Source organism: Pholcus phalangioides, unplaced genomic scaffold, assembly GCF_987345545.1.
Source record: "Pholcus phalangioides strain wild (caught in Gottingen) unplaced genomic scaffold, Ppha-v1.0 ptg000022l_1, whole genome shotgun sequence".
NCBI classification, from domain to species: domain Eukaryota; kingdom Metazoa; phylum Arthropoda; class Arachnida; order Araneae; family Pholcidae; genus Pholcus; species Pholcus phalangioides.
In genome coordinates, this window is record NW_028301615.1 from 37,283,407 (window position 1) to 37,309,431 (window position 26,025).

General features: G+C 34.3%; 2 protein-coding genes across 2 annotated transcripts in view; one reads left to right on the top strand and one right to left on the bottom strand.

Moving 5' to 3' along the window:
* Positions 1–2,939, bottom strand: part of LOC149070369 (uncharacterized) — a 70,609-nt gene extending 67,670 nt beyond the window's left edge. Inside the window, exon 1 of the mRNA XM_089249535.1 lies at positions 2,852–2,939. The gene's annotated coding sequence lies outside the window, so the exon portion shown is untranslated. The remainder of the gene's footprint in view (positions 1–2,851) is intronic.
* LOC149070370 (uncharacterized) overlaps positions 2,731–26,025 on the top strand; it is a 42,906-nt gene continuing 19,611 nt past the window's right edge. The window contains exon 1 of the mRNA XM_089249536.1: positions 2,731–3,186. Within this exon, the coding sequence (XP_089105662.1) occupies positions 3,055–3,186 (132 nt within the window). The 5' untranslated portion in view covers positions 2,731–3,054. The remainder of the gene's footprint in view (positions 3,187–26,025) is intronic.

Below are 26,025 nucleotides of genomic sequence, written 5' to 3' on the forward strand. Positions count from 1 at the left end.
ATTAACTAAGCGACACATTTTTACAGATCGCTTAAATGACCCGTGGCGTAATTCCAGAGCAGTTAAGTGGCCCGTGGCACATTCAAAGTAACCTGCGATACAATTCCAGAACACTTAAACGATTCGTGTCATAATTACGGATCACTTGAGTGATGCGTTGCACAATTCCAGAGCACTTAAGCGGGCCGGAAACATTTCCTGAGCACTTGAATGGTACGTGAAACATGTTAGAGATCGCTGAAGTGGCTCTGTAAGGGATTTATCATTAGGGAGAATGAAAATTGTTTGTTTGGGTACTTTCTCTCTCTCTCTCTCTCGTAGACCGTCGTCCGTTTGAGTTAGTTCCCAACGTTTCCCCAATACTAGTGGCTGACATCATCAGGAGAATTGAGAAAACCGGATCAAAGTCAGGATGGATCAAAGATCAAAGGATTTTACGCAAAAGGACTTTTTTGACACACGTATTTTTATATAATAAATATGGTCAGCCTAAGTATTTATCGTGTTGCGTGAATTGATGCTTTCCTACCGGAACTACTCTCGCAGGCCGGAGGTGGTTGTGCACCCCTGGTTTTTGGCCTATTCCTCGGACATTCGCTCTCTTCAGTGTTCGGTGTCATTTGTCATCATCGTAACTAATTTCCAAACTTCTGTTTCCGATTTTTAAGGCTTTCTCAAAATAAACATGCCACATGTTTTATTCTTCTATCGATTACCGTTCCCGATTTGTTTCATTTTAAAATCAGGGAGTCCTTTGTGGGACTCCCATCCTGCATAAATTGGATGATTATTCAAATGATAAATCATCCTGTCCGTATTGGTACATGCGGGTGCTTCATATTCGATCAAAACAAATATTAGCCTTATTTCGTCCTCCATATTTAAATCAAAGAAGCTCGCTTTTTTTTTTTCCTCTTAAATTTCCTTCGAAATGATAAAATAGTTCACGTTGCTTTTCCGGATAAGAAATTAAATTCTCTGTCACAAATGGAGGTTCATTAGAGAGAAATGCGTGCAAAATTTCGGAGATATCCATTACTTTTCCCGGCGTTTGTTCGTGTTATTTAACAGTATGAGCGATATGTTTGTACTGTTTTAAAACAGTATGAAACGCATCGGAAAAATTCGAAGACGTCATTAATCGTGAGAGTGCGATTAATGGATTTCTATTAAAACTTGTCTCAATGTTTCTTATTGATGAATTAATGGTAAATTTCGGATTTAAATAATCGAGGAATCATCACTTTATACGCAATGATGAATTTAAACCTCTTGGTAGAGTTTGTCACTGGAATGTTTCAAGTTTTTTTAATCCCATTAATTAATATTTAAGAGAAGTTGATACCCACATATAACAAGCGCGAAAAACTATGCTCTAACAGAAATATCATTAAAAATATTACCTAATCATTGCTTTATTTCGAATTTTCTTCGCATGTTCTTTATTGTATATGCTATCAATAAAACTATAATTGTTTTACATATCTTGGATATTTGATTTGTCGCAAATTTTCAAAAAAGATCTATTAAAAACAGCTTGCTCGCATGATAAAGTACCATGACATCAATGTAATTGAATAAAAATTGATCCAAAATAAAAGACACAGTTCAGTTCATGAAATGAAGCGAAAGGTTGAGATTTCATTGACTCAATTTTATTTTCAATTTCAGAAATTTTTGAATTTAAAATTTAATTTTTAATAAGTCAATGAAATCTCAACCTTTTGCTTCATTTCATGAACTGAACTGTGGCTTTTATTTTGGATCAATTTTTATTCAATTACATTGATGTCATGGTACTTTATCATGCGCGCAAGCTGCTTTTAATAGATCTTTTTTGAAAATTTGCGAAAAAAAAGTATCCACAAGATATGTAAAACCATTATAGTTTTATTGATAGCATATACAAAAAAGAACATGTGAAAAAATTGAAATAAAGCAATGGTTAAATAATAAATATGTATTTTTAATGATATTTCTATTAGAGAGCATAGTTTTCACCATATTATAGGCATCAACTCTCCTTAAATAATGTTTAAACCATGCATTCCTTGAAATAATGTTATTGGTTAAGTGCAAGTCTTGAGATTCTACATTTTTAAATCCCGGAAAAGTTCCATCTTTACTCACTGTATAGCCTCTCAAAAATTAATTTCGTTACACATAATGTTCTAATCGAATAAAACAATTCTTCACTTGGTTATTAATGATGTCTACAATAATCATCAATAATCTCGTGATTGTGCTTTAATTTTAGAAATGTGCATTTTTTGCAGAAAATTTGTGTTACTTCGAGCCACGAAAATCGGGGTAGCTTAAGTCGAGGTATAACTATTGAAATAATGTTTAAATCGCGCGTGAAACTTTCGAATGGGACAAGTCTGCTCTCAGAGCACCCGTAATCGAAGTTGTCATTCATCAGCATGTATAGCTGATGATTGACATTGCAATTGCAGTTTCACTTTCTAGCTCACTAGAATGAAACGCTATTCATAATCCGTTCGTACCCATTTCATGCATAACGTTTTGATAAGCATTGGGGAAAAAAAACGTTGCTCTTTTCATTTTCCTCACAAATCCCTCATCAAGTAACGCACGCACGTTTGTAATAACCCCAAAAAAAAAGTAAAAACCAGCAAAAAATCGGAAAGAGACAGGTGCTGCTATAGTAGTATGTAATAATAATAATAGCATTTCTGTTCGTGGAAAACTTAACCATGGCCACGTGACCAACTTTACGCCGTTCCGCCATGTTGGTCTTTTTTTTACCTTCCACCAATAACCTTCTCTCGACCGTATAAAAATACACAAAAAAAAGGTAAAATAATAAAATACAAAAAAAGACAAATACCTGTTTGCAAACACAGTTACCGTAGCAGCAGTTGTAGTCCCGAACGTAATGGCGGAAACAAATCTACCTTGGAGTTGCCCGTAAAAACAAGAAAAGTTGTGGTTTTTTTAACAATTATTATACGAAGAAGGGAACATATCGTGTTCATAATAGTTGTTCAACAATTAGCCAGACTTTTGGTGGTGTAATAATTAATAATAATTATGGTTTCGAATAGTATAAGTGCCTCGTTCGAAAGGAAAAGATTGAAATGGTACCAGAGGAAACCGATACTAAGGAATGCTTACATTACTGACCTGCAAAATGGAAGTTACATTTCGGCGATATACAGTATAGTAAGTCACATATGCGCTTTAAATATTTATTTATTTATTTATTATTTTTATGTAATACTCTTTTAAATGGCATTACGCTGCTCGGGCGAAGGCTACTATGCGTTTAAGAAAAATGGGCGTGGTCATTTTTTTCTGGTCAACTATCAACGCCTGTGGCTTTGTTTTTAAAAAGATGGCGTTTGATTTTAAGTTTTCATTTCGATGTATGTCTATGTTTATGATGCCATGTTATTAATGTGTAACATGCATTTTATTTTACTTATTAATTGTTCGTAATCAGCTGACCTAAATCCGTGAGGATTTAGTTATTGAACTGTTTTGATTGGAAGATTACGCAATACACAGTTTTGTCAATAATGTTTCCTCTCTTTCATAAAAGTATTTTATATTAATTAATCAATTAATTAATATTAATTATTTTAATTACATTAATTTTTATTACCAATTAGCAACTTTATTTTCAAATAAAATTATTCTAGTGATATTTATTTGGTGCTATATTATAGGTGAAAAAAAATTTTTTTTTTTCAAACTAAAACAGATTTATCTTGGAGTTAAAAAGGCCTCTTCAGCATTTGGGTTTTTTAAAATTATAATACAAAGAAGAGACTATAATGTGTTTATAATAATTGTTCGGCAATTAAACAGGCTATTGCTGGTGTGCTAGTTAATAATTATGAGTATGGTTTCGAATAGCATAAATATAGTTCGAAAGGAAAAGATTGAAATGGTACCAGAGGAGACTAAAATACTAAGGAATGCGATTTTCAGTATAGTTTATTCACAATATGCTTCACTTATTTATTTATTCATTTATTTATTATTTTTATATTACTCTATTATTGACCTTACGCTACGATGAAGGTTACTATGTGTTTCAGAAAAAATAGGCGTGGTTATTTGGTTATTTTTTTTTTTTTTTTTGTCGAATTGAACGCCTGTGGCGTGTTTTTTTAAAAAAAACATGGTGTTTGATATTAAGTTTTGACTTTGATGATTGCTTGCGGTCATGTCTGTTATGTTATTAATGTGTAACATGCATTTATTTACTTTATAACTGTCCGTCATCAGCTGTATTTGCATGTGAATTTAGAAAAATATAATTATATAATATTTCTATTTGAAGGTACTTTTACTTAAAATTTTTGAATTACTGATAAAAATATAATCAATAATAGTTATTTCATATTACAATTATGTATTTTTTCGGTACTATATTATTAATTACATTTCATACTCAACAATTATTAAATATTAAACTTTGCATTTGCAATAATTATTAAGTATGAATTTTTCGTCTAAAATAAATCATTCCTTGCTTCGCATTATTATATTAAATATGAATAACGTCAAATATCTTCATTTTATAGAATAACTTTAAATGGAAAAATATTTGTTTACATCTTCCGCCAAAATATACCATGTTTGATTCCAAATGTTTTAATAATTAAATACTTATTCAATTATGTAAGTTAAAAACAGAGTAACATAATTATTTTCTTTTATACCATTAATATATTTTTAATTTGCATAAGATTTTCAAGGAAGAGGAAACAATAAGAAGATTCTACGTTATTACGTTAAACATGAATAATTTCAAATAATATCGTTAAATAGACTGATTTTTATTCAAAATACGTATTTGTTTTCTCTTCGCTTGAACAGGTTATAATTAAATGTCTTAATATTGAATACGTATCAGATTACATGAATTAAAAATATTAATTATATAAAAATAAATAGTGATATTTTGATCATCATATAAAACAAAAACAAAAATGTTTATACTATGAATATGTTTATATCATAAATACATATAATATAAAATATAATAACAGAAATACGCCAAATTTGGCATTGTTCTTTGTGTTATTTTTTTTTAACCTAATATACTTTTTATTTCTGAATTATTGATCGAAATATATAATCAATAATAATTATTTCATTTTAGTTTTACAAAAATATTATAAACAAAAAATCATGCTGAATGATTATTACAAATACAAATACAAGGCCACAACAAGCAAAATGCTCAACCAGGTGGCTGAGATAAAGATGCCCATAACGAATATGGATGTCATAAATTTCTAAAATACTGCAACCCAGTTAAAAATGCAATTGCAAAGCAAACAATATATACATATGATAAAATATTGTACAATGCTTATAAAATGTATTTATGGTTGTCTTATTCTAAGTATGGACAGCTTCTCTATTTACCCGCAACATGTTTATCGTATTTCTATTTAAACGTGTCAATTGTGTTAGAATTTACTACCTCCGGGGGTAAGCTTTTCCATTTATTAACTATATACAGCATATCTATTAGAGAAAAATTCCCTGCGACATCATAACCTAGAATTGTCCCTTATCAATCGATGCAAAATTACAATTTTCTTTATTCGTGGTAAGTATTAAATATGAATTGTTAGTTTTTTTTATTTCATCAGAACTCTTATATGAATATCTGGTGATTGGAAAACAGTGGTAATTGATAGATGTATATAAAAATTACAATATTTTCATAAAAATATGTGTAATATACTTTCTGTGTCGCATATATGGCATTTATTATTATATTGTGTTTTTATATTATATTTACTACATGGCATCAAGAAAACGGTTCTCGAAAATAATGATAAAAAGTAATAATACGATGAATAATTTTAAAAACAATGTAATAAAAATGAATAATAATTATTAGGATTTACATTACTTTTTAATACTCCCAAAACAACAGTGAGAATTTTTTTGTTACTTTCAAACTACATTATTTTTCTGACATATAGATCATAATAATAGTAAAACTGTTATTTTAACATAGAAAATCATATTTACTCTTTCTATATCGAAACAAAATATTATTTTTATATCCTTCTATTATTTTCAATATTATTGAATTATAATTGTTTTTATAAATTGATATAAAAAAATACCGTACTAATTAATTGCAAACACCGTACTAACTAATTGTTGTTATATATTCTTATATTTAATAATCTTCTGATTTTATTTATTTTAGAGAAATAACTTTTTATGTTTTAGAAATCGAATTTTTGTAGTTTCTTTATAATTTATTTTTCTAAATAAATTACTACAATTTGAGTAGTCAATAAATTTATAGGATATTATAGGTATAACTTATTTTATTTCTTTAATCCTAAATACTGATAGTAAGTGCTCGAGACAGAAAAGAAAAATAGAATAATAAGAGTCAGTAATACCATCTCATGCTATTAAAATATTAAAGTTAACGAGGAATAGAGTCGTCAGTGGTAATGAGAGAAAAGTTAAGTATTAGAAAAAGAATTAGAAACACAACTAAACGTTTTACCTTCAAGCATTATTTTCTGGCATTGATGTTAATTATAGGAAAATTATTATTCAAATGTAAAAAACTATATTTACTCCTTTTATTGCAACAAAGTATTAGTTTTTATATTCTTTTGTTATTTCCAAAATTATTTAATTACAATAGCATCATTTAAATTAATTACTAAAATTATATAATTTTGCTAATAAAATGAAAATTATCATAATGTTAAATATACTCATGTCCATAAATTAAGGATAATGCCAGCTCCGGCAAATAAAGGTTCAGAAACAAAACAAACGTTACTTATTCATAACGCCCATTTATTAAACAAAAGATAAAGAACAAAAACGATGGTGTATGTATGATACCATTCATAAAAACTACGATTTTTGCTCCCTGGAGCAATTGTAAAAAATATCTTCTTTACAAAAACTTACTATTACATGGTTGGTATGATGGTTGATACATTGTATGTCTCCCATGCGATGAAATACAGTCCGTACACATGTAGGAGGTGGTTGACGGGCTGCAACTCGTCGGCCAAGCATGTCCCACACATGCTCTATCGGATTCAAGTCAGGTGAGAATGCTGGCCATTCCATACGGGTTATATCCTCAGATTCAAGGCATTCGTTTACGATGTTTGCTCGGTGAGGACAGGCGTTGTCATCCATAAACACAAATTCTGCGCCCATGGCACCCCTAAACAAACGTACATGTTGTTCCAGAATGATGTCCCGATAAATTTGGGCTTTCATGGTTCGGTTTGAACATGCAGATCTGTTCTGGAACCCAGTATAATTCCACCCCAAACGTGCAATGCTGCTCCACCGTAACGGTGTCGTTCAATGATGTTGTCTTGGTGGTAACGGGTACCTGGCGTTCTCCATATGAAAGTCCGACGTGAATCAGACTGCAAGCTAAACCTGGACTCGTCGGAAAACATCACACAAGCCCACTGTGACGATGTCCACATTGCATGTTCTCTACTCCAGGCTAATCGCTGCCGACAGTGAGTTGCCGTGAGCGGAACACATCTGACAGGCCTGCGAGCATATAGACCAATATCTCCCAAACGTAGTACATGGTACATGGTTTGTACATGTCTGTACATGGTTTGCCTTGAAACTGTGGTACCCGTGGCGGCAGATAGCTGACGAGACAGGTCGGATGCTGTGCTCCGTCTGCTTCTTTTGGCAGTTACTGCCAAATACCGGTCTTCATTCGGCGTTGTAACTCGGGGGCGACCTGTACTGTAACGTCTACTGACATTTCCGTTATCTTGGAATCGTTGCCAAAGCCTAGAGATGACACTTTGGGCAATTCCAAGTTCCTCGGATACTTCCATCTGAGTACGCCCACATTCCTGGCGGCCGATAATTCTACCACGTAAAAAATCATCCACATGCGTCCTCTGTGTCATAACTATTCGCTTATGGCACTGAGCGCCTTACAGAACTTTACAATTTCACTTCTTTGCCACCATTCCTTATATATCCCCCTCTTACACTCTCGTCATTGTGACGTACTATGGGCATCATCTGGTGGCTTCCTGAAATTTGCATATCATTCTTGCAGATGTATGTGATAATTCTACAGGTGCAATTTTTACTTTAGATTTCGATTTCCGTGTGATTCTGAATTATCCTTAATTTATGGACATGAGTGTAGTTTAAAATTCAATAATCTTGTTATTTTATCCATTTTATGGTAATAACTTCTTATACTTTAGAAATCTCCATCTATACTTAGAATAAAACAACCATAAGTATTCTTATGGGCATTGTATAATATTTCATCATGTATACATATTGCTTGAAATTTCATTTTCAATTGGGTTGCTGTATTTTGGCAATATATGACATCCATATTTATTGTGGGCAGCTTTTTCTCAGCCACCTCGTTGGGCATTTTGCCTGTTGTGGTGTTGTATTTGTATTTGATTTAAAATTTTTGTGTATATGAATCGCTACAATTTGAGTTGTCTATAAATTTATAGGATTCGATGTAATTTATTTTATTTCTTTAACCGTGAATACTGATAGTAAGTGTTAGATGTAGAAACGAAAACAAATAATAATAAGAGTCAGTATAACTGTGTCATACTATTAAAGTTAACGAGGAATAGAGTCGTTAGTGGTTAATGAGAGAAAACAACCAAAAAATATATACAGTATAAAAAGCTAATTGCGGAAGTGATAAAAGAGTCAAAGTATTTAAGTATTATAAGAAAAAATACTGTACACACACACACACACACATTTGTCTCTTGTATTTCTTCTCTTTTATCTTCTGTGGCATCAAATGAAGAAGATGAAAGACGGCCACGACAGAGAAGAAAAGAAGTTTATCTTAGAAGTGTTATAATGGCTTCTCTTTTTCGGTCACAAGTTAAACGAACCAAAAAAAAAAGAAAAAAATTAAAAGAAAAGAACTTGGAAACTAACTTTTCCAGGAAAAAGAAAATAATAAAATTATCTCTGTAATTATTGTTCGACTTTTCACGGACAATCTTACCGCTTTTAGTCTTGTGCAAGAATTTTCATTATAGATGTTGGAATCAGATCTGGAAATACCGTGGTTGGAATAGCAGTAAATTTAACGAAATATGAATTAATTATGGCATGATATGATTACAGGTCAATTTTCATTCGCTTTGAGAAATTGAATTTTCTGTATGTTATGCCGAAACGAATACTTGGAAAAATAAAGTGATTTGCCCCCTTGCATACCGGGCAGATGCGCTCACCGGAGAGACACTTTCCAATCCCTTATAACACGCATTATTAGCGTGAAGCGAGGAATAAAAACATTGCAGCCATCCGTAACTGCGCGACAAATAAAAAGTATTACACAGAAACGAACTTCACGTTAGGTTCACAACACATACGCACACATTCCGGCCTGCACCAATTCGTGAGAAATTCCATAGAGGAATGTATACGAGGTGCATGAACGGTAGTAGTAGTCTCCTTTAAGTGCAGCAATTTTCTCTCCAGATGGCGTTTTTTGTATTAAAAGATGATGTTTCAGCATAACATCCAGAAAATTCAGTTTCTTGGTATATTTCGGGCCGGAAAAAAAATCGCTTCTTTATTGATGACTTTGTTTTTAATATTGATGAAGTTTTTTAAATTGATTATTTAATTCGAATGAAGTGCAATCAAGTGTCCGTCGGATTCTCTTACTTCTATCAAAAATCATGGTATAGAGAAATAACTTCCTGCGTGTAAAAAAATTGTTCATACAGAAAATATAAAAGACCTACTTGTACTATTTATCTCAAATAAAATTTTCATTTAATTCAGCAAATAAGTAATCAATATATGTTGATATTATTTTATTATTCGTTGTAGAGGCTATTTTACTCACCCATTTTGAATAAAAGTATTAAGTCATCATATTATTGAATTATATTAATTTAAAATATAAATGATATAAAAATAAATAATTATAAAAATTTAAAAATGAATAACGAAAACATAAAAATATAAGAAGGTTTTTAACAGCTGGATTATGCGAAGATATATTTGGGAAAGAGAGAAAATTCAACTGCCCTTGCGAGAAATCGAGCCCACATCCTTCGGGTTTCCGGGTGAACTCCCTAGATCACTAGACTGCAAAGAACATGGGTTCGATTTCCCGCAGGGGCAGTTGAATTTTCTCTCTTTCCAAAATATATCTTCGCCAGCTGTTAAAAACCTTCGGAGAGTGACATCATCCTCGGATAAATATAAAAATACACAATAATACAAATACGAGGCCACAACAGGCAAAATGACCAACGAGGTGACTGAGAAAAAGATGCCCATAACAAGTGTGGATATCATATATCACTAAAATACAGCAACCCAATTAAAAAGGCAACCAAAAATATATATATGTACACACATGATAAGTAAATTAATTAATAGTTAATTTCATGTAAAAACAAATACGTAAATGATAATCATATAAGAACAAACAAAAATTTAAGAAATATTTATCGAAATATATTATTATTTGAAGTATAAATAAAATATACCAGTACAATCAAAGAAATACGTATTGTTAATTGTTCAGTATTTTCATGTATTATGCTTCTTAATTATTGGTAGAAATGTCATCAATAAAAATATAATGAATGATAAACATTCCTGTGCTGTTCGTTTCTCTTGTAAGTTATTTAGCGTAGGAATAAAATATAAGACTTCGCCTCTCTCTATTCTTCAAAGTATCTTCTATTCATTTCCAAATTTTTTGAGATATGTTTTAGGTATTTTTCTAAATTCCATCTTTAAAAACTTTTCTGATTTGTAGGCAAGAATTTCATGAATTCGACAGCATCTGAATCAGTAAAATATTTTTTACATAAAAGTTTTGGAAAGCAAAATAAATTAAAACTATATCATGTGGTGTAATCAGTATATGGTGGATTTAGAAAGCATCAAACATCATAAAACATCCCGACCCATGTCATGGATTTTTATTTAGATCACCGAATAACCAAATATAGGACCGTAAAAATAGGTTCTTTCGGTTTCTTTTCTAAAGCATGTTTCACTCTGGATCCATCCATACATTCTTATTTCTGGCAGTAGTATCACGAAATGTAATTTTGAGAATGGTTAGAATTTCTGCTGCTTCTCTTGAATGGCTCTTGATACGAGATCTTCATTTGCTGAAATAGCTCATCCAAACCGATCCTAATCTTCTGAACTCGAATTCTCGGATTTAAAATTTCATGAAACCATCGGACTGTTGGTCGACGTAAATTAGACTCTCCATAGACTTCATAAATTTTTATATAAGTTTCAGCAGAGTTACTCCTATTCGAAGAGGCAAAAAAAAAAAGGGGGGGGGGGTATCAAAATTGTCAAAAAATACAATTTTTGATCATCCATATATTGCAAAAATGTAGAACTATAAAACACATACCACTCGACTGCAATAAAAAACAGTAAAAATCTCAGTAGATTTTCATCCTCTCCGAGTTACTAGGATTTTTTTTATTATATGAAAATGTTTATATTTTGCTATGATAAAAAAAATACAGTAAAACTTGAATATAATGACATCGAAGATATTCCGAAATATTTTATCGTTATAACCGAGATGTCGTTCGTTACAACTGAGGTTGACGTTGTCAAAAACGTTTTTGATGTAAAATGTAATCAGATGCAATCAGACACTGTTCATGAAATTGTTATTTCATAACGATTGGAGTGACAGTATTTGATCGAGGAAAATACGGGAACAACATATCAAACACATAAATATGGAACATCGCCTAGTTTCCGCGAAAAATGTTGCCAATTGTCAGCTAAATTGCTTATAAATGGTCCTTGGCGAGAAATGCAGTGCTACACAGCAAAATCTCTTCAGTAATTAAAAACGTACGTAATTCATGAAAAAAGGATTTGAACCAAATACTCTCAGAACCTTCATATAAAACAACCTTAATTTTTCCTCCATGTTTTCTAATTAGACGCAGAGGATCGCCAAAAATTAGATTGGACATATTTTAAAAATTAATAGAAAATCAACCAATTCGCATCAATAGGCGCGATTTGCGCCAAAATATAAAGATGGAAAGTTTTATTTTAAATAAATAGTATAAAAAAAATAGTCAAACTTTGACTCACATGTGGTTCTGCATCACAAAAATCTTGACATAACGCATAAAAAACGACTCATTTATGTGTTAATGTCAAGAGAGAAAGAGTACCCTATGAGCACCCAGTTCACTCGTTTCGATGTAACCCCTGCTAAAGGGGGAGACTCGTTGAAATACGCTAGTTTTATGTGATTCAAATCGTAATAAACATTACGTTTGAGGCGCATTTTAAGTGTTTTTTCTGGTACACACACATCATCTGTGAGTGAAATTAGCAATGGTTTTTATCACTTATTTAAAAAAAAAACTCGATGGTAAGTATTTTAATGCAATTCACGCGCACATTTTTTGTGCCAATTGTTTGATTTTTCATCAATTTTTAAAACATATGTACGACTTCCCACCACCTTGTTAATTATGAATTACGTTAAAAAATTTATAGCATAACTAATAATTAAAAAATTTGAAATTTCCATTAGTTGCAATTATTTTACATCTCAATTTAAAAAAAAGAGAAAACATTTAGTATAATTTACATATCTCACATATAATATATAGGCTACTGTACAGGTAATATATTTTTCGAGTATGAATTTCAGAAACGAATTTTCTAAACATTTCTTTGTATATTCTTCAATCGATAAAATCAAAATAAAATAATAATAATCGATATACTCAGAAGAATTGATCTTCAAAAATCGAAACAATGAAGAAACCGATGCTTATAAAATACAGTATGTATAGCGCATGTTTAAAGTGAAAAAAAATAATAATAATGCCGGAGATATATATATAAGAGAAATAACGTATGATACCATTAGTGGAATGTTTGTTGATACAGTATTTTGACATGAGATTTAGTTCCGATCCAGTGGTGCGGATCGTTGAAAGCAATCGGTTCTGGAATCTGTTATAGTCGGAAAAAGGTAACTTTAGGCAACTAGGCCTTCATACACATAGGCCTCCCGTTTATTTTCCATTCTCTTCCTGCTTTTCATTGAGGAAAGATAGATCAAGTCGATGAGAATCTTCTTAGTATATATACTGTGTATTTACTTACTACGCATACACGTCCGTAATTGCGTTCTCGCGCTCCTCACTTTTGACCTTTTATGCTGAACCTTATTTGCATGAAGGTGAATGCACTCTAAAATTCTATTGTTCGGTATCGAGAATAGATAAAAGGAATTTCGGATATATTTTATTTTTTTGCTGTTGCGGATCATGTTTTCGTCGCTTTCTCTAAGCGACGCGGTAAAATTGCATTTTTATCCCGTGAATAAGATAGTGGTAACTCGTGTAACGAATTTAATTCGCCCATGGAAAAAATTGTGAGGTGAATTTCGGAATGATGGAGATTATATTCGGCTATGATACAGGGTGGTTATAAGTAAGCTGACACCGTTCAGACGTATGTAGTGCCCATTCTGATGGAGGTATTTTGATTAAACTTGGTACATATAGGATATTTGAACCATGGGGAAAGCAAAGCTTCAATAAAGAATATAGTTCAACTTTTGGCAACCAGGTGAAAAAGTGGTAATTGTGCAATAAAATCGAAGTTATCTTCTTTCCCCCCCATGATCAAAATCTATGTATACAGTCGAATCCTGTTATAACGAACTCCAAAAGACCGGAGAAATCGCTTCGTTAAAATGAGATTCCGTTATAAAGGAATTCCAGGTTTTTGCGTTGTTGTTATGTAAACTTATCTGGAGGATTAGAAAAGTGTTCGTTAAAACGGGAATTTCGCTATTACGGTATTTGTTTAAACGGGATTCGACTGTATGTATATTTATAATGACATATCATCACTGATTCATCATCACCGAACCGACACCGCTTAAGTTTTGATTATGAAATTTGGCTAGTAGTTTCATTTCATGAAGTAAAAAGAAAGGGTTTTTTAGAAATTCGACCCCTAACAGGGTCATAAGGGGCCTCAAAGATTACATAGAGAAATCATTCTTAGCCTAAAACCGCTGGAGATATATTTATGAAATTTGGTCAGTAGTTTTATTTCATGAAGACCCACTAAGAAAGGGTTTTTTGGAAACTCGACCCCCAAAGGGGTTCAAAGGCTACATAGAGAAATCACAATTAGCCAAAATCGCTTCTATAAATATAAAAATGTATCAGTAGTTTTAGTTTGTGATGTAGAGACACACACCAACACTAAAAAGGGATATTTCGAAATTTAACATCTAAGGGTGTCATATGTGGGGGTGGGGTGCTTTCAAAGGTTATATGGTTTTCATATTCATAGCAGGAGCTATAAATATGAAATTTGGTGAGTGTTATATTTTATAATAGAGAATCAGTACGAAATTTAACCCCCAAGGGGGAATCCAAATGTTATAGGGGGGAAATTATTGTACAAGTAGAACAATATCCTGATTACCAAATCCGCGCGCACGCGCGAGCAAAACCGCGGGTTACAACCAGTAACGTATATACCAAGTTTAATTGAAATACGTCCACCACAAAACGGGCGCTACATAGGTCAGAGTAGTGATAATATATAATTAAGATACTTCACCAAACACCAACTCTGGCTATATCGCTATATTGCTATTTACTGCCAATAATGAGTTGGATTGGAAATGAAAAATAAAATAATTCTTGATCAATTCGGTTTCTCCGAAAGCGGGATGTTTGGTGAGCGACTTCAGATGGGTAAAAAATTAGATTTATCACAGTGTCCCCTTGGCGCAAGCTTTTTCAGCCTCACACCACGGACGTCTTTAGGGGCCGCACATGAAGTTTTGCAACCGGGCGGCAGGTAAGCTAGAGACGCCCCTGTTCAAATCCTAGTGTTCCACAAATGTGTGGATTGCTTTTCTCATTCTAGAATTTTTTTTTTTTTTTTTTTTTGACATCAGGGAGTTAAGTCTTAACTTGATGGATTGTGTAAGTTTTGAGTTAGAAATATGGTGAATATGAACTTTGGGGCTGTCATCAGAGGGCAGCACTAACAGTTGAACTTTCGGGAGATTTTCAAGATGGCTTCCGGAAGAAAGTGCCTCCGGAAAAGTTGTAAATTATTTCATAAAATTCTGGAAAAAATTGTATGCGAAAATGAATATACCTTGCATCATTTTAGCTGAAAGAATTTGAACCAAGTGAATTATTTCTTCACAAAAAAAAATTGAAAATTTGAAAAATAAAGATTTGCGGGTATTTATTTTTTTAATGCGTCTTTTGAGTATCAAAAATGCACACACACAAAAACATTTTGAAAATTCCAAAAAATGAATTCTCTGATCTCTAAAGGTAATAAGCTCTCAGTCTATAAGGTAGTACAGAAAGATTCAATTCAATTCACTTTATTGTTTCATTTTGTTACATAAAATACAAGATGAGACAAAAAATCAGCCAAGGGGTTTAGAGACTCATGCTGGTTGATACATTGCAAGCTTATAATGAATAGTAATGAACACTTACTTAATTAGTGAATAATATTAACAAACTAAAGCGAAAAAAAAATTGATAAAATTAAAAAAAAACGCAAAAGAAGGGATTTAAAAATTAAAAAATTCCCCTTTTTTCCCCTGTTTTTTTCCAGTGGTTGATATGAGAGAAAAAAAACTAAATATCAATCAAACTTTCGCATGATTTGTAGTATTTTTGGCAACAGCAAGGAGTGCAACTATATGAAATACCCCATTGCACATGGGGTTTTCAGATGAGTACAAATAACAAGACTCAATATATTGTTACAATGCGTAAGATCGAATAGATTCATAATTTAACTGAGTAAAGAAAAATGACAGTTCAAAAGAAACTCTATATGTTCGTGATTAAAAAAATATATTGCTTCATGTGTCTTTTGAAAGGTAATAAATTAGTAATATTAAGGATATATCAGGTGGAAAAGAGTTGCAAAACTTCGGGATGAAGTAAGTAAACTGCTTCTTTAGAAGAGTTTTGTGAATAAGTTGTAACGAGTATATATATTGTTCAATCTATTCGAGAAACGAGAACTGTTTAAAGGCAAAGGAAATTGTCTTTTAAAATTAATTATAGTAGATTTGTAGAAGTAAAGCTGACGTAAGGGTGGTCGCTGTGGTGGTCGAGTGGTTATAGTGACGGACTCGCGATGCGAGGATCCGGGTTCGAACCCCACAGTGGTGGTCGGCTGAAGTTGGTTTTCTGTGGTTCCCAACTTCAAGGCGCAAATGCGAGCCGATCTCCCCGTTAAAAAGTCTCGCCACAGAGAGCAACAGTCCTACAACGATAAATCATTCAATCATAACACTTCACTCATAGTTAGAAAACTGGTGGCAGATGGCAGCACTACACATAACAAGCATTCCAGAGAAACAAAAAAAAACTTCACGTCAGGTTTCACTACACGTACACGCACATTCCCGCATGTACCGATTCGTTGGGGGTTCCGCGGGAGGGAGGGCCTCCAAAAAATGGCTCGGGGATCCATGATGTTCTTAAGTCAGCCACCTCGTTGGACAATTTGCCTGTTGTGGCGTTGTATTTGTAAGGGAAGGATTCCAAGACTGTGAAAAAGTTGTTTTGAAGGGATTAAAAAGTCACGTGATTCTTAACCATCATGAAATTAACTTCCAACAATGAAATCTCTCGAAATTCGAGATTATTTTCCTTAACCCTTTACGGCGCACTACTCTTTAAAGTTGGAATTTCAACTACAAAGAAGTTGTAGGCTGTCTACTTAGGCCTAAAGGAGTACGCAGGTACAATTCTGTAATCACAAAAAATATATACAAAATTTCTTGTAAATACGAGGATTTTGAATAACGCGTCACAGCTGAAGATCATGGATTGCGTTGTTTGGTAGTCTCTTCTATGATTGAAAAAGAAAGTTCAAAGTAAATGGTAAACCTCTTTTTACCCATTCATAACTGAGTTCAACGGTTTGAGAAGCTAGTCAATTTGGGTGTTCCATGCAGTGGAACACTGAACAACAAAGGGTTAACAGAAAATAATTATTTCAACATTATGTAATCAAGAAGAAACATTAATTGAAATTTTCATCGTAATTATTTGTGATTTCTGATCGGGTTTTCCCATTTCTCTCGTGGGAGAGTTTGCAGGGAAAATATCCAGATATTACAGACAGACAGACAGAATTTAATTTTTCTCGTCGCTGCCCAGCCCAAAGGGGCTGCCTGGCGACTTACAGACTGCTCTTGCTAGCTATGAAGAGGGTTATAGACAAGTTTGTGCGTGTTTGTGTAGATGTGAAGTGCTTGTAAGTTAATAGAGAAAAAAAAAAACACATACAATCCGATAAATGCTACCATCAGAATAGTAAAATACACAAAGATCAGACAAACTTCTCCAAAATGGCACTCTATGCAATAGAGCAGTTGATCAGTAAAATCAATAGTAGTAAATAAAATAAAAAAAAATATATATATATATATATATATATATACATATATATAAATACATACACATATACACACACACATATACACATACATATTATGCGATAAATGTATATTATAATAGACACAAAAATGAAATTACTTATGTACAATTCACCAAAACGCTACATAATGCACTAATGAGAAAATAATAATAAAAAATAAATCTAACATACAAAAGAAGTCATAGAAAAACAAGTGCGTTAGCCGAAATTATACAAATTGATGCAGTGCAAGATCAGTCATGTACATCAAACCACAATACCACTCTATGCAATAGAGTTGATCGATTATTTCGATAGCAAATTAAAAGTACAAAAATATTATGATAGACAAAGATTATACAGCTCAGTAGTTCAGACCCTAACGCACCGACCATGGCACGTGCAGCACGTTTTGAGGCCTAAGAAATTTTAGTCTTTCACGTGGGTTGTAATCGACCAGCTCTCTCAGGTGCTCGTATTCTGAGTTCCTCATCCTTTCAAAGTGATCCTCTGAGATTTGTTGGATGTAGCTGAGGATGGTTGGAATCTTCAGGTCTTTTCTAATGTCAGCCCCTCTGATGTACTTTGGTGCACGCACAAGAGTTCTCAGTATTTTATTCTGTTGACTTTGCAGACGCTGCATGTTGGTTTTTGAAACATGAGCCCATACTGGGGCGGCATAGGTCATGATAGGTCTAATGATTGATTTAAACAATATGACCTTGTTTTTAAGAGTTAGTCTTGCACTTGGAAATGTAATGCGTGACATCATTCCCATGGTTTGGGTAGCCTTAGTTCTTACGTGATTTATTTGCGGAACGAAGGATAATGATTGGTTTAGAATACATCCCAAATATTTCACTTCCTTCACAGGTCTTATGGCTTCTCTGCCCAGGTAGATTGGTGCTCTAGTGAATTTGGTTCTTCTTGTTAACCAGATGAACTGACACTTGGCATGATTAAGCTCGACAGCATTATCCTCACACCAGTCTTCAACCTCCTCTAGAGTCTCCTGAAGATTTTCTCTGCATTTATCAGATTTTCTGTTGTTGGTGATAATAATTGCATCATCCGCAAAGAGTCCCAGTATGCCCATTTGGGGGGCAGGGAAGTCATTGATGTAGATGGAGAAGAGCTGAGGCCCAAGAACTGATCCTTGGGGAACCGAGGCTCTTATTGGACGAACAGAAGAACAAGCATTTCCATTTTTTACCAGAAAATGCCTGTCTTTAAGATAGCTGTTGAAGAACAACACGTAGTGGTCAGGAAAACCGTATTCAACAAGCTTGGCCAACAGAGTTACGTGATTCGTTTTGTCAAACGCCTTACTAATGTCCAAGCACATTGCGCAGGTGAAATCCTTGTGGTTGAAGGCTTTAAAATATCCAGATATTATTATTACTTATCGTGCACATGAAATTATGTATCTCCTATATAAAATGACACGAACATAATAAAAAAAAAAAGCAAACGCGTTTTCAGTGGCGTAAGCTAACATTATTTACGAAAAACAAGCGAGCCATGAATAAATAATCCATTGTCGTATGAGATGTTCATTATATTTCTCATGTTCAAAAAAATTATCTCGCTGACATGTTTCGTATTGTAATGTCGAAATAAACTGGATGTGTTTTCTCTTTTTGTTTCTTCTTCCTCTACAATGAATACAAAAGAATTCATTTCGCGAATAATTATCGTTCAATGTTTCGAAATGTTCACAACTGAGTTTCTCCCTAATTGCATTATTTCCGAGAAATTTCTCTGAATAATTTACATTACAGTAGGGGCTGTTGAAACATTCGTTCAGGAAATCATATTATGTTGTAATTTTCTTTCATTCGAATACAGTATTTTGCGTCTTTTCTCGAAGGATTTCAGTTTCCGCAGAATGGCTTTAATGCAATTAAAACTTTAGATAATTACATCAAAAATAACCATAAATAAATATAGATAATCAATAAATATGATAATTCATGAAGTGCCTGATTCTCGCTGTCTAGCTCTTCAGGGTGTGGTATTCTAGGCAGATCAGACATCGCCTACTGTACTTGAAGGTCCGTTTACTCGAGGTAAAGGGATTTAGTATTTAATTAAATTTCAAGTCGTCTAGTGCTGGGAAAACTGATCCTACTACTTCACCAACTCTGGCCATATCGCTATACTGCAATTTACTGTCATTAATGAGTTGAGTTGGGAATGAAGGCGCCATCTATCGGTATTCGCTTAAAGCTTGTTAGGGTAATCTTATCTATATTCTTACCCGGATTTGAGCCTGGAATCGCGTGACGGTACCGGTGGTAAAGGAGCATCTTACCACCGCGCCACTCGGGCGCTTACTCAAAAAATTGCTCAACGTAAGTAATCAAGCAGTGAATGCTCATTGGGTAATATCAGGCCACGCCCACTGGCTCATGCGCATAGGGCCTACTTAATCGAAAAAATAGGCTAGTTCTTATTCCATTCTCTACTTAACCACTAAATTGCTTATCAACTTAACCGTGTAAACGGCCCTTAAGTTTTGCTTACACATTTTAAAGTACTTGACGACCATAGGCGGGGATAGACTTGAAAGTCTGGGGGGCACGATGATTGTTGGGGGGGAATGATGATGATGATGTTAATTCATATATATGCAAATACATTACGGCTTTACCTTCAACGCTGGGGGGGGGGGGCGATTTAACTACTAGATTACCCAACAGGCTCCCCCCCCCCTTGTTAATGAGATATTCAAGAATGTCTCCAGTTAAAAAAAGGTCTTTCCACAGACAGTGGGCAGACCTCCAACTCGATTCTTATATTCAGGCATCTGATATTTTCAATTAAAGTATGGAAGATTTTCATATAAATGGACAATGTCAGTTGAAGAAATTACTGTATAATAGATGGAAGTTCATAATTATCGGAAAAATAATTTCCGTGGAAGAATTAATTTTATATTTAATGAAAGAAATTATTAATGAAAATAATATGTAATTGGCGAAAATTCATATTTAATGAAAGAAATGATCTCAGAAAAAAAAAGGTTTCTTATACTTGGTTGGTATTTATACTTTTAGTTTCGATATACTTGGTATTTATAGTTGGTTGGTGCTAATGATTTGAAAGTACTTGACGACCACTGTACATTTCATCAAGCCCTTGTGAATCTGGATGCGCGCCACATCTTATAATTCTAAACACCGCAGTATCATCCTGCAGCAACGAGGGCATCAGGGAAATCATTATTTTGGCCACACAGTGAAATATTGTAATTAAACTGGTGTAATTTCAATGTAATTTCTCATTCAATGAGACATTCGTGACTCATTTTTTTATGCGTGTAAAATACTTCTGTCGAGCTGAACTGAAGCGAGTACTGTATTCTGGTAGAAAGAAGGAAAAAATACGAACAAGAGCTCTTCCAAAAAATACAGAACAATAACGAAGTGGTTGGTCCTTGAATCACGAACGCCAGAGCCGCAAAATAAATAAATAAAAGATAGTGAAGAGTCAATGGTTGGAAGATATCCGCTCACGAGCCCTAACCAAACAACGGAATTCCGAGCCTGAACTTGACACGTTTTTCCCATTGTAAAATTTATAGTCGACAACATTCTCATGGACATGCCTTCTCTTGCGGAACTGATGGATGCGAATCTCTCTCTCTCTCACTCTATGGCTTCGAACTTCGTCGTCCAAAAACTTACAAAACGTACTTGACGATTCTTTTTTTTTTAGAAATTTTTGATTCACTAACAAGAAAATCTAATGATGTTGTTATATCCGGGATGTACACGTAAATAAACACTCGTTATACAGTTGCTATTACAATAATGTTGACGTTTCTGCTGTGTATACTTGGTACATGATATCTTTAGGTCCTTCAATTTCAACCAAATTCGTAGGCATGTTTTGAAGAGCGTGTCGAAGTATGCTAAGAGGGTTCTAAGGGTTTTCATATGATCTGAATCTACGTAATTGAAGTTGATTCTTACACCGGAATGGTTTTTACATTTGTTGCTTTATTTCGAAGAAATGTTACCATGATTTGGGTGCTAATCTAATTCAGGAAGCCGAGGAAATAATAGATAAAAGTATTGTTAATACCATCGGTGCGTTATTAATGTGCGATGACTAGATTGACTATATCACAGAAAGTTCCCGTATTTTTCTCGTAATATATAGGCCGTCTCGACTTCTTTTATAAAAATGTCCCGTATTTACAACGAAGCTTGCTCGAATTTTCTCTCTGTACTAAAATCAAGAGTTGAGATTATTTTAATAACTTTCTAAATTACATTATGACAATTATGACTGTGATTTTGAACATTCATCTGACATATTTGTCATGTTGCACTTTCTTTTAATGTATTTTAATCCACTGTGATTTGTAATAGCGCTCCATTCACCCAGCATTGGTGATGTTTCCGCGATAACTGGCTACTTTTAGAACATTCTGCGACATTTTGGTGACAATTGCCGCCTGGTTTTTGTCACTTTGCGTCTTTCTTGTATTGTGAAAATTCTTGAATTTTTTCGGGACACTGTTTATTGCCACACGTAAAAGGAGGCAAATATCAAAAATTTTAACCGATAACTCCTCGAATTTTCGTTCCCATATTACGGAGTATACTTCTTTCACAACACAAAAAATGCGTATATTTTTACCGATTGGCTACTTTACCGCCTACCAATCCAAGCAATTTCCAACCAGTGGAGTTGGGTGAGTGAGAAATGAAGGATCCATCTATATCGGCGGTCGCCCCCAGGCTCGATAGGTAAAGAACTTATTCCTCACGTTCTTGCCCGGATTTGAACCCATGGACCTTCACGGTAACTTATACAATGGAAGACGAGCATCGCACCAAGGCACCATTCGCGAGCAGGACGCTCATCTCCACCTCTACGGGGAATCGAAGAGGTAGAAATGATTACCGATTGGCTATTACTCAATTGAGATCGGGGGTATAGACATTTTAATTTCAATATTTTCTCTCATTGTTACTTTACGGATTTACCACTCTCAAAGCTAAATTTCGCACTTTTTTCTGATCATTTTTCACCATTTACTTTAGTTAAATAAAGCCGAAAAAGAAAAAATTTTCGTTCCTTCCGGACACTATCCGTGAAACACCCCGTATGCAGGGTGTCCTGTAAGTCCAAATTCGGCCAGTATCTCATGGAAGAGTGAATAAACGTTGCCTAATAATACTCAAAAATCACCAACGAGTAAGGCAAATATACGGAAAATGTAAAAAAAAAAATTCCTATTGTGCATTTTGACACGCAGTTGGTGTCGTCTTCAGGGGAAAAATATGTAACCACTAATCACGCTGACGGGCGCGGTAGCCCGGTCGATAAGTTGCTCGCCTAGGTGTCGCGAGTTCGATACCCGGTTCGTCCTTGTCAGAAAACTTTCCTGACAGGGGTACAACAAAAAACGGCGACTTGACCGCAGCAAAAAACTGCTACCGCAGGGAGTCCCCCATGGAGGGGTTAGCGCACCAACCTCTCGATGAGTATAAAAAACAAGCCTGCCGTTCGCAATCGGTAATAAACTGTAGGTCCCGGTCTAATTAGCCCTCGTGTGCAGAAAATGACCGTGGTGCGACAAAAATGATCTAAATGATCTAAATCACGCTGACCGAGGATCCCACTTGGGTGGGATATCATATCTGCGTACCTACCCAGCCGTACTCTTTATCCGCTGAACACCCGAGAGTTAAGATTTTGTATCCAACCCAAGTGGGATCCTCAGTCAGCGTCATTAGTGCTTGCATATTTTTTGTCTGACAATGACGCCGACCGTGTGTCGAAATGCATTAGCAGTTATACATTTTCCGTGTATTTGCCTTATTCGTTGGGGATTTCTGACTACTATCTCATCAACCGTTCGTCGTAGAGGTATGGTTCCAATTTATAAAAAAAAGCTCAAAATGTATTCAGTAATGATCCTGTATCACGTTCAAGAACGGAAATACAATGTGTCATAAAAGAAAAAATATATATATATTTCCATACGATCTCCCTGTTTTCTAACTTTCAATTAGAGCAAGTTGTTGCTCTAGCACTTCTGAGGCCAACAAAAACCACGTTTCTAGGTGCAACATTTGCCGAGATATCTGTATACATAAATAGGTGGAAATTCGCGAAAGAATAGCGTATATATGTTAACAGACAACACTCTTTTTCCTCATTTATGCTATTCTTTCACAATTTTTTACATGCAGTTATTTTGTTGGCGTCAGAAGAGACAGGACAATTAAAAATTTGAATTTAGAGGAAAAATTTAAATTTCCCATTTTATGGCACTGTATTTTCACTTTCAAAACTGTCAGACTAGACATAACCCGAGCTCTGTCCCTTCCGGGATGTAAGCCCTTTACCCGTGTGGGTTGCGGACTTCCAAAACTGGCACAGGGTGGTTTCTAACACATTTTTAGCATTTTTTTAAAATTATAACCATACCTCTACGGCAAACGGATGATGAGATAAAGGCAGGAATAGGACTTATAGGAGACCCTGTATAATTTGACTCAACGGGTGCCTCAGAGAGCTCTTGATCGTTGGCTCCCGCACTCAGTAAGACAATCTTTTGACAGTTAAAACGGAAGTCAGCTGAAGTTTTCTATGATGTAAACAAGCATTTTTGGGACAGTTTTAACAGCAACATGGGACCCTATGTAATATGTTGTAGGGTTCTCCGTTCTAGCTGGAAATATCACAAGCCTAAAGGTATGTCCACACTCAGCAACATGTTGAGCAGAAAGTTCGACACACAGAGCACTTCCACACTCACTGTGTGGAAGTGCTCTGCAACTTTGAAAAGTTGAGCAAAAAGTCGCAGAACACGTGGGACCTCAACACGGTACTTACATACATATGAAAATTCAAGCATTTGCCATGTTCACTCATCCGTGTCGCGGGTAACTAAAGTGATGTTGCCTGCACCTCTGGCCACTCAAGTACTCTTAAACCGCACTGCGGGTCATTTAAGTGATCTGTGAGTATATCGCGGATCACCCAAGTGAATATACTAGGGAAAAAACAAAACGAGTGTAGACCCAAAATCGGAAAAAGGAGCCACTGATAGACGCGTTTCGGAACTGTATGAAGTTCCTTGATCAGTAGCAAAGAAGAGAATTGGAAGATAGTGAAAATACTCCTTTTTTTTACAGCGGAGTTGCTGTTCCAGACAGAGTCGAAATTGAAGGCCACGTTTGGCCCCGCAGGGCATGGGTACATACAACAGTACTTGTGTACCGTACCCTTAGGGAATCGTTGACGTGGATAAAAAAACATGTGTTTGGAAACTATGAATTACGTCACCATTTTTCAGAATTAAGTTGAAACTCATATCATGTCAAGTATTCAAGTGGCCAATCCAATCCCGCAACTTTCGGTTCAATTATTACAATTACGAATACAACGCCACAACCGGCAAAATGCCCAACGAGGCGGCCGAGAAAAAGATGCCCATTCTAGGTTCGAAACCTGATTTGAGCTAGAATTTCTAACCACACACACACACACACACACACACATACTTGGTTAAACGTTAAGCCGAGTCCACACCCGCCGCGTTGCGTGATTCTGAGCTGCGCTAAACCGGTCTCATGGGGATGGCTACTCGAAATGAAACATTAGAACAGCACTCAAAACCGGTTTTTCCGTCGTTTGGAGCTGCGTAGCGCTGCGTTTGTCCGACCTTAAATTCGTATTATTCAATGAAATTATTTCAGAATTATTGGCCCAAATTTCAGAATTAAAGAAAAAATAATTACAGAATTATGGGCCCAAATTTCAGAATTAAAGAAAAAATAATTACAGAATTATGGGGACAAATTTCAGAATTAACAAAAGAAATAATTAATTTAAAAAATCGAAAAAATTAATTTAAAAAATCGAAAAAATTAATTTAAAAAATCGAAAAAATTAATTTAAAAAATCGAAAAAATTAATGTAAAAAATCGAAAAAATTAATTTAAAAAATCGAAAAAATTAATTTAAAAAATCGAAAAAATTAATTTAAAAAATCGAAAAAATTAATTTAAAAAATCGAAAAAATTAATGTAAAAAATCGAAAAAATTAATTTAAAAAATCGAAAAAATTAATTTAAAAAATCGAAAAAATTAATTTAAAAAATCAAAAAAATTATTTCAAAATATTTAAAAAAATTAATATTTAATGAAAGAAATGGTTCACAAGGAAATAAAAGAGTGTTCTCTCTCAATAGTTTGGGGAAACGATGTTTAATCACGGGGAACACCACGGTATGACTTGATAGACCCGCGGGCTTCATGGGAAGTTTTAATTTAGCCCGCAAATATCTAAAGGGTTAATGACCCCCCGGCCCTTTATATTTTCGCGTACAGATACGTACATAGTAATCTTGAATGAAACAATTTCGGCTTAGCTCTGAGAACCCTTAGCCCACCTCCTCAAAACCCGGCACCATTGGCACAGTGGCTCGAAACAACGAGCCAGTGATACCATTGCCACGACGATGTTGTGTGTAAGTGGCTGAGCAACTGACCTCCAAATGCAGAGAGGGC